The 19117-nt window shown below is 36.8% G+C and overlaps 4 protein-coding genes across 7 annotated transcripts; 3 read left to right on the top strand and 1 right to left on the bottom strand.

Moving 5' to 3' along the window:
• Positions 1-471: 471 nt before the first annotated feature.
• On the top strand, positions 472-3115 carry LOC145202743 (putative ATP-dependent RNA helicase DDX5). Its single transcript, XM_080075798.1, has 2 exons — positions 472-811; positions 978-3115. The coding sequence occupies exon 2, from the start codon at positions 1048-1050 to the stop codon at positions 2767-2769; it is 1722 nt and encodes a 573-aa protein (XP_079931924.1). The 5' UTR covers positions 472-811; positions 978-1047; the 3' UTR covers positions 2770-3115.
• A 61-nt stretch (positions 3116-3176) lies between these two features.
• On the bottom strand, positions 3177-4374 carry LOC145202745 (transmembrane protein 70, mitochondrial-like). The gene is made up of 5 exons (XM_080075801.1): positions 4052-4374; positions 3893-3981; positions 3681-3838; positions 3486-3617; positions 3177-3369 (listed from the first exon to the last, which is right to left on the bottom strand). Exons 1-5 carry the CDS (start codon positions 4311-4313, stop codon positions 3258-3260), a joined length of 753 nt encoding a protein of 250 aa, XP_079931927.1. The 5' UTR covers positions 4314-4374; the 3' UTR covers positions 3177-3257.
• Positions 4375-4587: 213 nt separating this feature from the next.
• On the top strand, positions 4588-9926 carry LOC145202744 (DDB1- and CUL4-associated factor 13-like). Of its 2 annotated transcripts, XM_080075799.1 has the most exons (11): positions 4588-4789; positions 5040-5239; positions 5928-6122; positions 6419-6606; positions 6705-6833; positions 6907-7032; positions 7100-7201; positions 7277-7349; positions 7441-7535; positions 9003-9071; positions 9302-9926. In XM_080075799.1, exons 1-11 carry the CDS (start codon positions 4720-4722, stop codon positions 9405-9407), a joined length of 1353 nt encoding a protein of 450 aa, XP_079931925.1. In that variant the 5' UTR covers positions 4588-4719; the 3' UTR covers positions 9408-9926. The 2 variants fall into 2 exon arrangements, with proteins under 2 accessions (XP_079931925.1, XP_079931926.1); XM_080075800.1 differs by lacking the exon at positions 7100-7201 and having other exon boundaries at positions 4593-4789.
• A 1767-nt stretch (positions 9927-11693) lies between these two features.
• On the top strand, positions 11694-19080 carry LOC145237215 (src substrate cortactin-like). Of its 3 annotated transcripts, none has more exons than XM_080099994.1 (15): positions 11694-11889; positions 12706-12779; positions 12889-12975; positions 13053-13206; positions 13291-13401; positions 13471-13636; positions 13992-14102; positions 14364-14419; positions 14592-14652; positions 15524-15681; positions 15757-15927; positions 16267-16363; positions 16992-17150; positions 17577-17718; positions 18094-19080. In XM_080099994.1, exons 1-14 carry the CDS (start codon positions 11794-11796, stop codon positions 17711-17713), a joined length of 1638 nt encoding a protein of 545 aa, XP_079956120.1. In that variant the 5' UTR covers positions 11694-11793; the 3' UTR covers positions 17714-17718; positions 18094-19080. The 3 variants fall into 3 exon arrangements, with proteins under 3 accessions (XP_079956120.1, XP_079956121.1, XP_079956122.1); XM_080099995.1 differs by lacking the exon at positions 13992-14102 and adding an exon at positions 13857-13895 and having other exon boundaries at positions 11699-11889; XM_080099996.1 differs by lacking the exon at positions 13992-14102 and having other exon boundaries at positions 11699-11889.
• Positions 19081-19117: the final 37 nt, after the last annotated feature.

Below are 19117 nucleotides of genomic sequence, written 5' to 3'. Positions count from 1 at the left end.
GGAATTACCCGCCGTTTGGGTACCCTACCTGCCATGTAAATGTTTTTTGGCAGTTTATTTTTTTTACCTTCGAATGCTGTTCTCGAAATTTAAATATTCCTACCGTAGTATTTTTATGTAATAAATAATAAGAAAGAGGAACTTTATGAAACGGTAAGTCAATGCAAGACATTACAGAAAAAAATATCCAGGTCGTTTTGTATGCCAAATGACCCATTTCGGTTTGAATTCGTTACTTAATATTTCAAATTAATTCCTTCAAAGTTGTATTGCCGTGTTATAAACCGGTAGGAAAAATTATTTAAATGGTTTCTTTGTGTTTACTACTTTTTCTCCCCACACCTATTCATTTGCGTCACTTCCGCTTGTGCAATGACGCTAGCCCAATGGGTCACGTGATGTCTGGTAACACGCGTTATTGGACAAAGAATCCGCCATTACTGGACGGTTGCGTAACGAAGCAGTTTGCTCTAGCTGAGCGGTTTGGTGTTTCAATAGTTTTGTTTCATTTTATGCCACGATCTGGTTGGAACCTGGAACAATATCTGTCTCTCGTTGAAAATCGAGAACATGGTGATGTCAGTTTGGTCACAGGTCTTTGTTGAAAGACGATCTGTGCTACATGAACATCGTTCCAGGTTTTTGACAGCGAAGCTTATCAACCAACAAACTGTGGAAAGGGCGTTGGCTGGTGGGCTTCCTCAAGGATCAGATCTGGATAACGTAAAATAGTCATCTTTCATCTGAAGGACCTGGGACAACGCCACCGGGTCACACAGATGGAGGACTTATGCCATAAAACCTGAAAACTGTAAGTCGTGTTACTTTCTAGCATTTTTGGGAAGTTTTCAGGTGTTAATGAAGAATAACTTAATTTTCTGTTGATAAATAAGTTACAGGAAAAAACACTATTTAAAGTAAAAGTTTTTAAGAGTTAAATATTATAAACATTCAATATATTATTTCATTCATTACAGTTTTGGGACTAAACAAGCTTGCCCAATATCCCACTTTCTATTTTATAAGTTTTATTGCTAATTAACAACAATGCCTGGTTATGGAAGAGACCGTGGTGATGACAGAGGCTACAGCAGAGGTGGTGGGTACCGTGACAGTGGTGGTTATGGCAGAGGCAGCTATGGTGGAAGCTCGTATGGCGGTGGCCGCGGAGGTGGTGGTCGATTTGGATCTGACAAAGGAGGTTCAAAATATGATAGCCCTGGGGGATCATTAAAAGCACCTAGATGGGAAAATGAGAAGCTTACACCATTCCAAAAAGATTTTTATCAGGAACATCGAGAAGTTTTAAATCGCCCACCACATATTGTTCAACAGTACTATGCTGAAAAAGGAGTGACAATGCATGGCAATAATTTAAAGAACCCTGTTCTAGCGTTCCAAGAGCCTGGCTTTCCTGACTACATACAAAATCGCCTTTTGGCCAGTGGTTTCAAGGAGCCAACTACAATTCAGGCTATTGGGTGGCCTCATGCTTTGTCGGGACAAGATATTGTTGGGATCGCACAGACCGGTTCAGGCAAAACCCTTGCATTTATTTTACCTGCCCTCATTCATATTAATGCACAGCCCTATTTGGAAAGAGGGGATGGTCCAATAGCACTTGTGCTTTGTCCCACTCGTGAATTAGCACAGCAGGTACAAGCCGTTGCCAATGAATTTGGAAACCTATGTCACATAAGAAACACTTGTGTGTATGGTGGAGCATCAAAAGGCCCCCAACTCCGTGATTTAGAAAGAGGCTGTGAAATTGTTATTGCAACCCCTGGAAGACTGATTGATTTTCTTGAAGCCAGAAAAATGAATCTAAAACGATGCACATATCTGGTTCTTGATGAAGCTGATAGAATGCTTGATATGGGTTTCGAACCACAAATTCGCAAAATCATCAATCAAATTAGGCCAGACAGGCAAACACTTATGTGGAGTGCAACCTGGCCTAAAGAAGTTCGCAAGCTTGCAGAAGACTTCCTTACCAACAATGTTCATGTGCAAGTGGGTTCACTTCAGATTTCTGCCAATCACAACATCCTGCAAATCATTGATGTCTGCACAGAGGATGAAAAGGGTGAAAAACTGATGCGTTTAATGGAGGAAATAATGGGTGAAGATGCCAACAAAACCATTATTTTCACTGAAACCAAAAGAAAGTGTGATCAGCTGACCAGAAATATGAGACGTGATGGGTGGCCTGCCATGTGCATTCATGGAGACAAATCACAACCAGAGCGTGATTGGGTTTTGAATGAATTCCGTACAGGCAAATCACCAATTCTAGTTGCCACTGATGTTGCTTCCCGTGGTTTGGATGTCAGTGATGTAAAATTTGTCATCAACTATGATTTTCCAAACCAGGTCGAGGACTATGTTCATCGCATTGGTCGAACAGCCCGTGCAGAACAGACTGGAACGGCTTACACCTTTTTTACTGAAGGAAACATGAAGCAAGCAAGGGATTTGATTGAGATTTTGAGAGAAGCCAAGCAACACATCAATCCAAGACTGATAGAAATGTCCCAAATGAGAAGTTTTGGAAAGAAGAGTTATGGTGGTTACAAAGGCAATGGTTATGGCGGATCTAGAGGTGGCCGTGGAGGTGGGTCATTCAATAGAAATAACTCCTATGGTGGAGGCGCAAAAGCGGGTTATGGACAATCCAATGGTTTTGGTAACCAATCAAGTCAATATGGAGGAGGAATGAATGGAGGACAGCAATATATGATGATGCCAGGGGGCCCAGTTAGAATGTAATTGAATAAAACTTTGTGGCAATCATAGGCCAGTCATACTGGTGTACATATAATGTTTTATTGTAAATTCAAAAACAACCACTGCACGTTGAAATCTGTCATTTAGTAAAATTATTTAATGATTTTTTACATGTTCATTTGCTGTGCTTCGCTTTTTACATACGTAAGGCAACTTGCATGTAGGAGAATTGTACCCAAAGGCCAACCAGGATTTTATTTATTCCTTAGCATTTTTCTTTCTTTTACCTTGCCTGAACAGGATCATAACTTCCTGATCCAACTAAATTGACCACACAGTGTGGCAACTGTAATAAATTCCACTTGTTAATAAACAATTGTTTGGTGTATGTTATAAGATGTCAGACAGGATGTTCATAGCAGTTTTTTGGGGGGATTCAACATATTAAGTGGAACAGAAAAAAGTTGTATTTGACCGTGACAAAGCAAAACGTTTACAGCACAACATAATTTTTAACAGTTTGGTTAATGTTATGTTGTATCACTATCAGATTTGGATTGTTTCTTTTTTATAGCATCAGAAACCACGTCATCGTACTGTTGTTGCCGGTCAGGATTTTCATAGTCTAAGTCACCCGCATATCTGCAATGAAATAATTTTGTGACTATCTTGAGAAAAACATCACATATTCATACTGTAAAAACAAGTATCGCATAAAAAATTTGTAAATATGAAATACCCCATTTTAAGTTTTATACCTTAACATCTCGCTGTAGTCTTTGTAATTCATAAGATCTGAATTTACAAATAGTGGATGCTTTTTTACATAATATGAGGTAAACATAGTTGGCCCCTTAGGCATGGTGCAGTCCTTGGGTGAATACTGTATCCTGTACAGTACAAACAAGTACATTACAAAATAAGTACAAACAAAATCAAATAGCAAAACATACTTTCTGTTTGATACAACGAATGGTGATAATAATTCAACAGTGTACATATCCGTCTTGGCATTGTGATACAGCTTACTGACATATCGCTTACCAAATTGGTAAAGTCCATACGGATTTGCAACCGCAAACATAAAAACATTTGCTCCAAACACAACAACCTAAAAGTAAACAATGAGTTTAAACTGTGGTTGACTCAAAAGTATGGTCCTTACAGTTAGTGTTGAGTCTGCCAAAGTGGATAGCATATATAGTGACATGACTCCCATTCCAAAACTCATGGAATAAAAAACTCCCAGTAATCCTGTTAATAAAACAGTTACAACAAAATGGATAAATCATTTTTACTTTTGACTTAGAAAATTAATGCTCACGCTGCAGCTTGAGACTATCTTTTCCGACGTATAAAAGCTTTCCGAAACGTTGATGGTCATACTGTTGTGGTGTTTTAAAAACGGTCTGTTTCGAAACAAGGGTTGGAGACTTCCAAGTCAAAATATTATTTTTGTATTGTGCTCTGCCGTTTATAGGAACAAACTTAGCAAGCGTTGTGTTGGTACTTGCAGCTAGGAACAGACCAAAGCGATTGATAGACCCGCAATTTGCATTTCTGAAGACAATTCCTCTTGAAAACATTATTTGTTTCAATGCACAGCGAAGCAGACTGATTGTGAATACAACAAATACAGGAAAACTGGATGTTTCTGAAAAGGAACTACGGAAATGCGGTAAAAGGTTGAGAAATGAGACTACAAAGAGTACATTTTCGACATAATTAAACGTTTGACTAGGAAGCTTTAACTGGAATCAGATATAATCAAACCACATATGCTCCTACACCTGTGTTTCTGCTGTCTTTTGGTTGGCCCTTTAGTTTAGTTGACTCTATTCTTTCCGTCTAATATGCGTCGGTTTCCTATTTTCCGACAAGAGTCACCGAACCGTGACATATGTGTTTACAGTGAATGCACGTGCGTATTTTTTGCCGCATTGTCTTGTTTGGTTAAGAATCAGGTACCGGAATACTTCACAAACAGTAAATATGAAGGTGAAAGTTTTGTCCAGAAACCCTGATGACTATGTACGTGAAACAAAGAGGGACATTCACAGAGGTATTTGTGTTTAATAAGTCAATGTCATTTCTTAGAATTATAATTCATGAAAATTGGTCCCATGCTTTGCGTTAGTGCCGTCTTTACAACTTTTGTATTAACAGAGTAAACTCTTTGTAAACAAGATGCATAATTATAGTACGCCAGGTCTATTGCATGAGAGTGTCATGATCGCTTGTCGGCATGAACACTCAATGGCTGATGCCTGTTATGAATACATGTACATCAAGATGCATAATATTTTTTTCAGTTTTTAGAAATTACGATCCAGCCCTTCATCCATTTGAAGCACCAAGAGAATATACTCGTGCCTTGAATGCAGTCAAACTAGACAGAGTTTTTGCGAAACCATTTATTGCATCCTTAGATGGTCACAGAGATGGAGTATGTTGTATGTGCAAATCAAAACAAAAGCTAAATTCTTTATTTTCTGGATCATGTGATGGCGAGGTATATCTCATAGCTTTTGTTGTAGTAATGATGTTCTATTATACTTTTCTTTTATGGTATGTCTCAGAGCTATTGTTTTAGTACTGTCGTTCTATTATGAATATTTAAACTTAAGCATGTAAACTTGTGTGAAAAAGTCAAAATCTTGACCCTGTGAAAAAAGCAGTGTTTACATTGCTTTAAACTAGAGTTCCTTCTCGAGAAATTCTCGTCGAGAAATCTCTAAAAAATTGGGTCTCGATTTTCGAGAAATAACTAAAAAATTCTCGAGAAAAATTATGTCACATACCTTAAACAAAAAGTAAATGTGACACCTCTTATTATGTGTATTTTTTGTTTCAACTCGCCCCAAGAGCGCACTGGACACATTACTTTCTTATTTTGCTCCCGAAACAGCAATCTTTAACGTGCATTGCCACTAAACTTTCACCTTTCCCAGGCAGTAGTTGCGCTTGGTTGCTTTAGATCTATACAGTCGGTTTGTTTTTTACTGGTTTGCCAGCGAATTACTACTCACGATCGCTACTGGGAAGCGAATTCAATTGGAATTTTTTTGTTTGTTTTTGTTAGAAAATCGGCCTAAATAAATATTTCGAGATTCTCGAGAATCTCGAATTTTTATTGTTTCTCGAGAAATGAAAAAGTTGAGAAATAGAGGAACCCTACTTTATCAATGCTTTGTATTTAGTTGAGGCAATGGAATTTAACCAATCGCCACTGTATCCGAGCTGTACAAGCCCACACAGGATTTGTGAGAGGTCTTAGTTGTTCACATGATGGCAGGGTTGTTGTGTCAGTGGGTGATGACAAAACAATTAAATATTGGACAACTGATGCTTTAAGTGAAGATAGAGACAAACCAATCAACACTATTGTTGCAAAGGTTTGTTAGTTTACCAGATGCAAAGTACGCAATTTTAGTTTGTAAAAATGTGCCCATTTTTTGCTTATTGACATTTTTCAATGTTTAATTAAAACATTTGACCGATAAGAGATTTTTTCTTCTTAAAATATTACAAGAGTGTACAATTTTTTTATTCTGCAATAATCCCCGAAGGGGACGCATCTTGATTTCACTCTCTTTTTTTTTCCAGTGAAGTCCATGTACTTTGTTTCTTTGCCAATATCAAGTTATATTTCAAAAAAGTATTTTTTATGATTGTCTGTTGTGTTACTTAGTCCCTTTACACTGGTGTTGATCACCACTGGAGTGAAGCAACATTTGCCACCTGTGGACAGACAGTGGATATATGGAATGATGAAAGATCAGAACCTGTTCGCAGTTACAGATGGGGCACAGACTCTGTAAACAGTGTCAGATTTAACCCTGTAGAAGCAAACCTATGCATTAGCACTATTTCTGACAGGTATATGATGTATGGCTAAAAGACTGCCTTTTTGCACAAAATTATATTCATATGTTATGCATTATGGACTATCAAGCGATTTTTTTTTCACTTTTAAGGAGTATAGTGCTGTACGATATAAGAGCAGCTGTTCCCCTAAACAAAGTGGTATTAAAAATGAAAAGTAATGTTGTTGCGTGGAATCCAATGGAGGCATTTGTTTTCACTGCTGCAAATGAAGACCACAAGTAAGTTAAAACTTGAATACCCATTTACTGTACAACACTTTTTCTGTGGTCAATATAACAATGTTCTGTGCAGTTTGTACACGTTTGACATGCGGAATCTTAACTTTGCAATGAATGTTCACACCGATCATGCTGATGCAGTGCTTGATGTAGATTATGCTCCCACTGGAAAGGAATTTGTTTCTGGGAGTTATGACAGGTTAAAATTGCTACTAAGTCAATTAAAAAAATTGTCTTTAAGAAATCTTGCATGATCATTCTTTAAGGTCAATCCGAATATTCCCTAGCAACAGAAGTAGAAGTCGTGATGTGTACCACACAAAGAGAATGCAAAGAGTATTTTGTGTAAAGTGGTCTTCCGATAATAGGTGCAGTTGATCGATCTAGTTTGACAATTGTCCCGATTGTTTTTTGACTAAATGTTTTGACTTTTGTTTGTTCAGATATCTTTTGTCAGGCTCTGATGAAACCAATGTTCGAATATGGAAGGCAAGGGCTTCAGAAAAACTGGGCACAGTAAGTACTAAGCACGCTTTAGTGCCCTACTTTATCACTGGTAAAAACAGTAACATCAGGGCACAGGAGTTTGGTTATTTTTCCATTGCAGTTAACCCCAAGAGAACAAACTGCCGCTCGTTACAACCTAAAATTGCGTGAAAAGTTTGCATACCATCCTCAAATAAAACGAATTTCAAGACACAGGTGAGCGATAACTCCCTTTAAAACCCTAAAAAAACTTTTACGATTATTATCCAGTATGTATGTGAAAGAATGTAAACTGATACGATAATCATGGAGGGAATCTTGAAGCATATAATTAATTATGGGTCCCCTTCCCTGAAAGGGGACACATATTGATTTTACTCAAATTGTTTGTTTGTTTTTTCTTTTTTTTCTTTCTTTTTTTTTCTTCCCAAAGTTTGTCCGACTCGTTTTTCCATCAAATGTTTGATGGATTTGGCTGAAATTTACACAGATGGTAGATATACTTATGTAGATGTGCATCCCACTTTGTTTTTGTTAATAACCCCAGTATTTACCCCGCTAGCCCCCTAAAATGGGTATTTTTCCCCAGAAGTTTGTCCGACTCGTTTTTCAATCAAATGTTTGATGGATTTGGATGAAATTTACACAGATGGTAGATATAGTTATAGTTATGTAGATGTGCATCCCACTTTGTTTTTGTTGATAACCCCAGTATTTACCCTGCTAGCCCCCTAAAATGGGTGTTTTTACCCAAAGTTTGTCCGACTTGTTTTTCCATCAAATGTTTGATGGATTTGGCTGAAATTTACACAGATGGTAGATATATTCATGTAGATGTGCATCCCACTTTGTTTTTGTTGATAACCCTAGTAATTACCCCGCTAGCCCCCTAAAATGGGTGCATTTTGAAACAGTGTCAGGATTGGCTGAAATTTGGATTTCCTGTATAGTATGCCATTTATAGGTGTCGATTGTTGTGTTCAACCCTGTAGTCCTAACATTTACCCCACAAGCCCCTAAAGTGTAAAACGTATTTGTATGTTACTGGGCACCACAAACGAAAGATTTCTTTGGCGCAATAGTGTTACAAGGGCAACCAGTTGTATAGGACATACTTCAAAACAATATCTGGGGTGAATCTAATTTTATAGTTTGTATTCTACATAGTATTATTATTTAAGCCCGGTGCCGATCACTGTGTTTTACCTTACAACACCCGACTTTCTCATGGTTATCTCTTGAATTGCATTATTTTCAACTTTGCATGTGTGGGGACCCATGAGTTTTTGCCTGCAGAAACGACTAAGGTTATAAATGACGATGGCTAATATGTGACCCAATACAAAATAAGCATAGGAAATATATTAATGTTTTAAAATAGGTTATAGTGTAAATGCAACAACAAAATGTGCTAAGCCACCCTTCTAGTTTAATTGTACCTTAACTTCATAACCAGTAAATTTCAGTCTGACTGTATAAAACGTATGTTTTTTTACTTGAAAGATCGTTCCAAATGATCATGTAAAAATTCCATAGCACTCTTGCTCATAGCTCAGTAATGACAAGTTTGTGCCTAACTCTTTGTGTGGGTTCCGAACGTTATGCAGCAGTCAATGTCTACGATTGCCAGTGCACACAGTTTTAATGGTTCGCGCAATAAAACTCTACTGGTATTCGTTTTAGACACGTTCCGAAGTCAATATACAACACGTTGAAGGAAAAACGTACGATGAAAGAAGCACAAAGGAAGAAGTAAGTACATCGAATTGTAGTTTATGTAAAGTCCAAATTTCTCACCATTGAAATTTGGTGACCGCTGAAATACAAGTTGTATTGTATAATAATGCAGCGCAAATAAATGGATTTAAAAATTATAACCATATTCTGTAATTCGACCCAATTTTATTTGCTTCGATCTTCTGCGGCCGTATACTGGCGTAGTTAACAAATAGATAAAAAAAATATTTTCTCGTTCATTTCAGGACTCAGAATCTGCGAACACATAGCAAACCTGGCGCTGTGCCTCACGTTGCTGAACGAGCAAAGCACATTGTTTCCAACACAGATGCTAACGAAGCAAATGAATAAAATCTTGCACTGCGTTACCTTTTGTTTCCGCTGTTCGGGCAACAAGCTACACCTGGTTGGGAATTTTTTTTGATTCGGCCACATGAGAAGCAGAAAATGGAGGGTCGGGTCAAAAGGCTTAACTTTGCGTCATATTAATAGCATTTATTTTCAAAAACAATCACTGAAACGCATTCTTTTAAGAGATGGCAAGAGTTTTCGTTAAGACTATCTATGAAAACAGGGCATTTATTTACAAAACTTTTATTTGATCTTATTTGCTTGATTTTTGCGTGCACAATCGCCTTAAGCCTCCGACGCATGTATATAAATAAAGCCCGCGCAAAAAAAGCAATTAGTGAGCAGTGACATCAACCCGCAACTGAATGTCATAACTCATAACCAGCACAATTGGCGGGAAAATCACCACATTGGTAACACTGTGCTATAGTTCAACTGTATGGCGCAATAATCTACGAACACCAGCTCTGTTTTCATCATAATGCGTATGAAATGTAATACATGAGTTGCCTCATCTTTTGTGCCATAGCCGCTTATCTTTTTGCGTTGCTTGTTTAAGGGCAAAATCCCTGCTTGTTTAAGGTAAAAGCTTGAGTCCATGCATCATGTATGTAATCATTTTTTTCGGTTATACCCAATTAGGTTACGGAATGGACAGAACCAAACAAAGGGTCGTTTGTGGTCCGCGGCCTGTACAAAGATACTGCATATTTACTATATTGGAGAATCTGTATCCTGCCGTCACAAATTGCTTGTTAAATTGGTATATTTAAGACTAACCTGTCAAATCGCATATATTGCAACTCCGCTATGCTATTTTACTGAAAACAGAAAAATGTATTAGTTGATGGTGATTTAACACTGATTTTTTTCTCCCTTGTATAATAACAAACTGTAGAAAACTGAGTGAATTGGTTAAATGTATTGTGGCAAAACAAATACGTCGAAGATGCAAAATCGATCGATCAACTGATTGCCAATCAATGCGTCTAATTATTATTGGTTGGCCAAAACCAAGAATAATAAACAAGCAGTATAAGTGTAGGTGCAAAAATTGCCATCAGGTAGCAAATTGAAGTAAGAATTCGAATGCTAGAAACAAAACACAATGATTTAGCTGAAAGCAATCACGTTTTACTCACAGTCAATTATTTGCCAAAGTAAAACACAATTTTGCCTTTAATGCGTCAAGGGTACAGCATAATTTATAAAAAAAAACTACTGTTTTGCTGCAATATATCGCAGTTATTATCTGAATGTTAATCGTACCTGGTTTAATTATGCGTAAATTGTCTCTATGAATGTTTTACAATGACCGAAAAACGTTTGGTACGACACTGCGACTTACCTTATCCGAGTTTTTGACAACTTCTTTGGCTTTCTCGCGAAGTTAAAGTTTCGCTGCATTCTCTGCATGTTTCTCAATTTATTTTTGTTCTGCATTTAATTTAAAAAAGCTTTGTAATGACCTTGTTACCAGTTCAATGAAAAAATCCATTCCTTGTGCGGGTCGATGTGACTTCCCTTTTTCGTTACCCTTACCACTCATCTCTACCATAGAATCGGGACCACAGCACGTGGCCCGCAAATAGCAACCTTTAGCAAATCATAACACATAGCAAGTTAATTTCCTTTAATAAATAAAAGCTGCAGGCTACAAGCTGTACACGATTGAATTTTATTAGGTAAAATATGTAATAATACATTTCAGCCAGGAGTTTGGATCTTTCTTTACCTTACATGTCATGAAGCGCACAGGGATTTCGCTGTGGTATATAGGGTATTCTGATTGAATTGACTTTTAGGCGCTTTGGGTCTTTACATGACTTAATCCTTCTCTGGTGGTAAAGAAGTCCTTGAGATTCCAAATGCTAAATTGAAGTGCAGTGAAGCAAAATGTAGGGTAAATGCTAAGTAACGAAAGCCTTAAGTTACACTGACGAGTTAATTCATGCCTTGTGCGAGCAGGGGCGAAAATTACGACATTGTGGGGTTTGCTTCATAAGGAGTTCTGTTTTTAGTATAAAAATCGTAAATTACACCGGTGACTGAATACAAGTGAAAATAAAACAGTGTTTCTTGAACAAAATCTTAGTCATTTGCTTTAGTTTATAATCAAAACCTTGTTTATTTTTTAGTCAATATTTTTTTTTTGCTTTTTTTTACATTTCTATCATTTTGTAATACTTACTTGTTGCTTGACTGTTTTTTTTAACATTTAAAAAATGTAATATATTTTGTAATGGGAAGCACTGCAACATTTGTAAACAGGTTCTTGAATCGAAACTTCCGGGAGTCGAACAATTACACTGTTTGCTGAGTTCTGTTGTTGGTCCTTAATTGTATTTTGTATTTAAAATTCTAAATAGTGTAAGGAATTGTAAAAATGTGGCGTTCAGCTGTTGGAAATACGACACAAGACATTACGCGGCCCAATGTGGATGCTGATGACGATGATTGGGAAACTGATGCAGATTTTGTGGTATGTTACATTACATATCTGTTAATGCAACCACCCTTACCTATCTTTCGCTGTGCTTATATTTAACAATTAACTCATAGTCGCATAAAACTTTACCAGTTTACTTTAGTAGCTGAAAACATGTACCACAAAGTGTATGCGGTTTTTTCAATACTAAAGACCTTGGCTTCTAACTGTCTATCAACATAAATTTAAGCCAAATGTTAATTTTTTTCTGTGAGTATTTTTGTGTGCTCCCGGCAAGTAATGCTTTCTAGTACGATTGTGCTGCAACACATTTAATTGTGCCCTCTACTGTTTTGTGCTTCGTACTGTTTCAACAAGGTTTTGTTTGGTGCAATTGTGTGGCTTTTGTTCATTGACCATACAAAAATACATCCAACTAAAGTTCCAAGTTCCTAGCCATCAAACATTGAAAAATGTTTAAGCCGTGCCCTGCCATTTTAAGGCAACTGTTTGAAAATAAATCTAAAATCGGAGATGTCCATTCTTTTGGCTAAAAGGCCACCTGTGATTAACAAAATGGTTTTGTACACCACTTGTCATCAGAGACAGTTGTATTTAAGTTTTTTCCACAAATTAGTGTAAAAAAATATACGGAATTGTAACACCAGAATTCCATTCGAGAAAATTTGCATCCATTGTTGTAGGTCTGTCTGGAATCGAATTACTAATTATGTCTACAATTTTATGTGTCTTTTTAAAAAATGCTATTTTGAATTTGTCTGCAAGCCATAAGTGGCATATGGTTGAATTCTGTGTGTTTTGCCCTATTTGTTTTAGATTTGATATATAATTTTGTTTAATATTCTTTAGAATGAAGTTACTGAGCAAGAACAAAGATGGGGCTCAAAAACAGTAGAAGGTTCTGGACATGTGGAACACATTAGGTTTTTTAATTTGACATTGTTTTATATGTGAATGTTAGGCATTTGATCAAAATTGCAAGAATTATAATTCTTATTAGAAATATTGTAATGACTAAATTTATTCTTTCAGTGTGGATAAACTAAGAAGTGGTGTGAAGCAAGATGATTCCGAATTTAAGAAGAAGCAACTGGATGAAGGGCCCAAAGCTTCATATGGGTAAATATATATTTGTTACATTTCCATTATTTCAAACCATTCACACATTGGCTAAATTGATACCATTTTGTAAACAGATATGGTGGAAAATTTGGAGTTCAGAAAGATAGAATGGACAAAAGTGCTTTAGATGCTTCACATAAGGAAAAACTTGCTGTCCATGCATCACAAGTTGATGCTTCCAAGGGCTTTGGTGGAAAGTATGGTGTCCAAAAAGACAGAATGGACAAGGTACAAACATTTATGTTTTGTGCTGCTTCTGAGTTGCAAGGTTTAAATTTGTCCTACTCTAAACATGCATCAACGTTTTTATAGTCTGCCAGAAGTTATGAAGATAAGGAGGCTCTTGCAAAACATCAATCACAAACTGATGCTTCCAAGGGCTTTGGTGGAAAATTTGGAGTTCAAAAAGACAGAATGGACAAGGTAAGATCATGCTGGATGTTCGCAAGCATACAAAAGTTCCTTTTTTAAATTGGCTTAATGTACTTTTAGTCTGCAAGAAGTTATGAAGACAAAGAAGCTCTTGCAAAACATGAGTCACAAACAGATGCAAGCAAAGGATTTGGTGGAAAATTTGGTGTGCAAAAGGATCGCCAGGACAAATCAGCAGTTGGTTATGAATCTCAAGATCCACTGGCTAAACATGAGTCTCAGAAAGGTTTTTGTCTGCTGTTTGATACCTGTCTTTTCATTTTAAATGGGTTGTTTTCTCAAAAAAGTTTTTTGAAGTTTTATTACTTTGTTTGGGTGAAGATTTATGACTTTGATTTTATTTATTTATAGGTTTTGAATATTTTTTAATATTTATTTGCATAATATTTAAATGCAGTCAATGCAATGAAATTACAATATGAAAAAAGGTGATTTATTTGTTTAAGGTCAGACAGTGATTCCATATATGCTTCAAAGTACTACAGGTCCTTGTTTACGTTTTGCACTTGCCACTTGTGTTGTTTGCATGTGTTGTGTGTTTTTATTTCATGGAGCATGTTTGTTTCTGTTTTGCACGCAAGATTATTCAAGTGGTTATGGCGGCAAATTTGGTGTCCAAAAAGATCGTCAGGACAAATCGGCTTATGGATGGGAAGAGCAACACAAGCTTGCAAAGCATGCTTCACAGACAGGTTGTGTGTCACCCAAAACATTTATGGCTTCATAATATGTCACTTGACTGTTCCCAACTCAGACTGTCGTTTAGGTTTCCCTTTGGTCCAATATTTAGTAAAAAAGTGTTTTTGCACTATTTTGCGCATGGTGAATTTTTATCCTATGGTTTGCATGTGGACGTTTTGATTGACACTTGTTCAGTTTTAGGCATGAATTTTGTTGTCTGATCACATTCTTATGACAAGAAATACCTCTATAGCATATTGTTCATTTTTTAGATTACTCCAAAGGTTTTGGTGGAAGTTATGGTGTCCAAACGGACCGAGTAGATAAGGTGAGCTTAAAGGTTAAGATTGACTTTCCCCAAATAGATATTTGTTGTCTCTACTTACCTTTCATTAACATGTTTTTGTCATTGTCAGGTTTTAATTTAAAATTTTGTTATGTTGATTTCTTTGAAGTGTTAGGTAGGTAACATCGACTTTGTTTGTTTTTTGTCATGACAGAGTGCTGGTACCTTCGAAGACATGTCAGCGGCTTCTACAACATATAAGAGAACAACACCAAGTAAATACCTTGCTTCGCTACATTTCAGACCTTTATTACAAGTCTTATCTCTCAACAGTAAAAACCAATGTCAAAGTTACTGATAAAATAAATATACTGAAGGGCCAGAAAAGAATTTTTTTAAGGTACCTTTTTACTAAAAATGAAAGTGAAACAAAACGTCGCAACAGCTGTGTTTTCTTAAATTCCTTTCATTTCACTTCCCTAGCAAGAATGTTACGCGTTTCATTTTGTTGCATAACGACACGACAAAGGGCAATTTTTAGTTTAAGAATGTTCCCTGATTGTTGAAAATTATAATAATAATAAAAAGGATGTAGTAATTCTTTTCTTATTATTGAAATCTCCTTTCAAGTAAAACGACCGCGACAATTCAGGGTCATTAAAATCAGATCAAGAAAATTCAGTGTGAAAAACCACTAAATCTGTCGCTATATTTTATTTGTTTTATCAAAACAAATGCATTTCGCTATAAAAAGCATCATCAGGGTCTAAAAACAAAATAAAAAGCAAAATAAAACACGGTTGCGTGTTGTTTGTATTTTTTGCTTTTATCCCGCTTTTTATTTTGTTTTTAGACACTGATGATGCTTTTTATAGTGAAATGCATTTGTTTTGATAAAACAAATAAAATATAGCGACAGATTTAGTGGTTTTTCACACTGAATTTTCTTGAATGAAAAGGATGTTACTCCCTAAAAAAAGGTTGGTGATATACCCATCCACAAATTATATGATAAAAAATTGTAGTTTTGGGTAAATGATGTTTGGATATTGGATTAACTTGTGTATTTTATTGTTAGGCAAACCTTTTTTATTCAAACAGCCAAAAAATGTTTTTTTAAAACCTAAAATCCCTATGTGTGTTTAGCTGGGGGTGCCGCTGGCAACATTCGAAACAAATTCGAGCAGATGGCAATGGCAGGAGAGGAGGAAAACCGCAAGCGAGCTGAGGAGGAAAAAGCAAGGAGGAAGGCTAGGGAAGATGCTGAAAGACGTGCAGCAGAGGAAAGCAGGACACGCCAGGAGGTAATTCAATCAGCTATGCGATGAAAAAAAATCGTCTTGACCTGTCAATGTCTACAAACCTGCTGTCTGTTTTAGGAAGCAGAATCGGCACAACAAGCAGCTGAGGAGCAGGCGAGATATGAACGTGAGGAGGCCATGAGGCAACAGGAGTTTGAAAGGGAAGAGGCAAGGAGAAAAGAAGAGTATGAGCGAGAAGAGGAGACAAGAAGGCTGGCAGCAGAGCAGGCTGCCCAAGTTCCTGAGGAGGTAAATGTTTTTAATTTTTTTTATTGAACTCTTGACCAATGTGTGGGTATTTCATAAATAAAGTTTTTCTACTTATACCGTTACTCTGTTCTCTACAAGTTTAACAATATAACATTGGTCGATTTTAAAAACTAACCATGTACTTGTAATTTCCAATATTTTTGTATGCCTGACACACTTTTTACGTCCTTCATGATCTTCAAATCATGGCTGCTAAAAAACAAAATTGTAAAACAGCAACACCAGAGCAAAATTTGTGAATGAATAAGATAAATTTTCTTAAGCTATGGCTTATGTATTTTATCTTGTTTTGTTTTAAATTGTTGTGTCTGTTTTCAGGCTTATGAACCTGAATCCCAGTATCCTGATGTGAGTGACACTTATGCTGAGGCACAAGACGTTGGTGGAGATGTGGTGGAAGACAATCCATATGAGGGTAAATAAGTAAAAAAAATGTATCCTGTGTATAAGTTATATTGTTTAGATCAGTGGTTCTTAACCTTTCATGGACCATGGCCCCTAGAAGTACATTTTGGGCCTTGTGGCCCCCTTAAAAAAAAAACAATGTAAGATCTGTGCCCCCCCCCCCCCTGCAAAAAATTTAAATTGCAAACCGTGTTGAAATTCAGTATTAATTTCTGATTTAAACAAGTAAACAACAAACTGTAATCAGGACAAACCTCAATATGGATAATGAGTGTTAGGGAATAAAGATATTCGCAGCAAAGACTCACTGATTTTAGTGGGTGTTTCTGGTAAGGCTACACCCGTTAAATGTTCTATATATGTTTGCATGAGACAAAAACTTTGATGTCCTGCAATCAGTTTCAATTTTCGGGATTTGAATTGCCACATTAATTGAAATGACTGTTTTGGCATAACAACTATATTAAAAGAAAACAGCATGCTTTGTGTTTTGAGGCCAAACAAACCAATGCTGTTCCAAAACATCAAAGTAGGATGGGAACGATTTTGTTACAGTAGTTGCTTGTTCGCTATTTAAAAAAGGAAAGATGTGATACACATGAGCAATACTCCATAATATGGTATGTAATGTTTGGCAGAATTTCACGAAGAGCCAGCCAGCCAACAGCAGCAGCAACCCCCAGCTCAAGAACAGTATGAAGAGTACCAAGAAGAAGATAATGTGTATGCTGGGGTGGATGAAGCACCTGCCGCAGATCAAGGAATGTGTGCCAAAGCCCTTTACGACTACCAAGCTGGTAAGAAGTTGTTGTTATGTTGTAGATATGGGTCAAAAATACTGCACTTGCTATGTGTTTGCCAGAGCGACGCCTTTGCGTTCCAATAGATTAGAGAACTTTTCATTTAAAAAATGTTTGTGTAACCAAACTGGCCAATTATTTTAGGAAGGTAGTGTTTCCATCGTCGTTAATCAAACTTTGCATAAACGTTTTTATCCAAAAAAACACTTGGCCTAACCATGCTTGACAATGAGTATTCGGCGCTAGCTACGTTTTTGTCCATCCCTGCTTGGTCATGTATTGCGATTTGTTTTTGCAGTTCTCTATGTCAGTATAGTTTATTGTTTTAACTGGTACCCACTAACAGCAAGCGTGGTGAGACGTTGTTACCATACATATGTGGCATAGTAGAAGACACTGAAATTTACATTTGCCAATCTACAGCTGGCGAAGACGAGATCACGTTTGATCCCGATGAGATCATCACCCATATCGAACAGATAGACGAGGGTTGGTGGACGGGAACATGTAGGGGAAAGAGCGGACTTTTCCCGGCCAATTTTGTCGAAGTCATGCAATAAACCAGGTTAGATTATATGATCAAGAAAAGTAATGCAAAGGCAAACTTGAGTCGCATTTATGGTTCATCAAAATTTTGTGATGTGTTTTTGAATCTGTGTTTGTCTTAATATATGACTCCCCTTTATTTATAAGGGGACACATACAGTTTTCGCTGTATTTTTTCGATCTAAAACGCTGGTTTGTTACACACTCGTATGATCAAGAAAAACATGTAAGTATGACAAATGGTGTATGTGGTAAATCTCTCATCAGCAGTACAAGGAACATTTAAATGCCAAATATGGAAAAGCCAGCTTTCTATCTATCACAATGCCAACAGTATCTTACCATCCCGTGATTAACCTTGATTGTAAACGAGATAAATATTATTGTATTTCAGGTATCCAAATCAAAAACGGAACTTTATCGAAGTTTATGGGCGAGATCAAGATCGTGTGTTGGATCTCGACATTTTGAATCCCTTTGTTTGAATCATGTCCATTGTGATTTCCAATTTCGCAGTATGTGTAAAATCAACTAATCTTGGCCTTTTTTCTTTCACCCAAATCATTTGTGTTTTCAACCAACCCAGTTGGCTGAGCTCACTTTTATCGCACTGTAGCGTCAACCCAGCGTGCTTTGTCTTACCAAATCGCAGGAACCATTTATGTTTTTGCCTTTCCGTGTGTTGTATGTAAATGTATGTATGTGTATCTTGTGCCCATTAACTGTATGTCATTCCATGTATCGGCAGTTATCTCCTGTACGAAGTGCTTGTTGCAGTTTTAAGCGGATTTTAAGCTGGCTTTTTGTTGCCAACCTAGGAAAACATACATCCATGTCGCCAAAACCGAATGGCCCTAGCGAACATTTAAACGAACCGATTTTAAGTGCTTTGTCTTCGATTCTTTTATGTAAGCTACATTGTAGACTTCCTTCCCACTTTGTTGTATATTTCTTGAAAGATAGAAAAACGGGATATAGTTTACCATGAAATGAAGCTTAACCATTGCATCAGTTTGAAGACGTACATCGTCCTTGTGCAGACATCAGAAGGAGACAACATCCCAAACAGCTTCATTCCTCCATGGAAGCTAAGTTTGGCCCTGTTACATGGGAGTATTCCGTTCTTATGCATGTACCAAGGTTGACTGCCTAAGCTGGTAGTAAACCTCGCTTAATTGACCGTGTAGCAATGCTGCAAAGTCGTCTGTTTCAAACGCTAATCACTATCGTTGACGCTGCCTTTCCCCAATTTTAATTTGATGTGTAATATTAAACATATAATGTGCACTTACTCGGCAAATGTTGTGTGGATCTGTTGCTTGGTGACAGTTCACAATTAAACTTTCATTTTAATACACTTCCTCGATAATGGGGGATTTGGGGTCTATGTGAATACGTATTAATAGTTTTCTTCTACA

Source organism: Phallusia mammillata, chromosome 7 (genome assembly GCF_965637545.1).
Source record: "Phallusia mammillata chromosome 7, kaPhaMamm4.hap1.1, whole genome shotgun sequence".
NCBI classification, from domain to species: domain Eukaryota; kingdom Metazoa; phylum Chordata; class Ascidiacea; order Phlebobranchia; family Ascidiidae; genus Phallusia; species Phallusia mammillata.
This window is presented reverse-complemented; position numbering and strand designations above follow the sequence as displayed.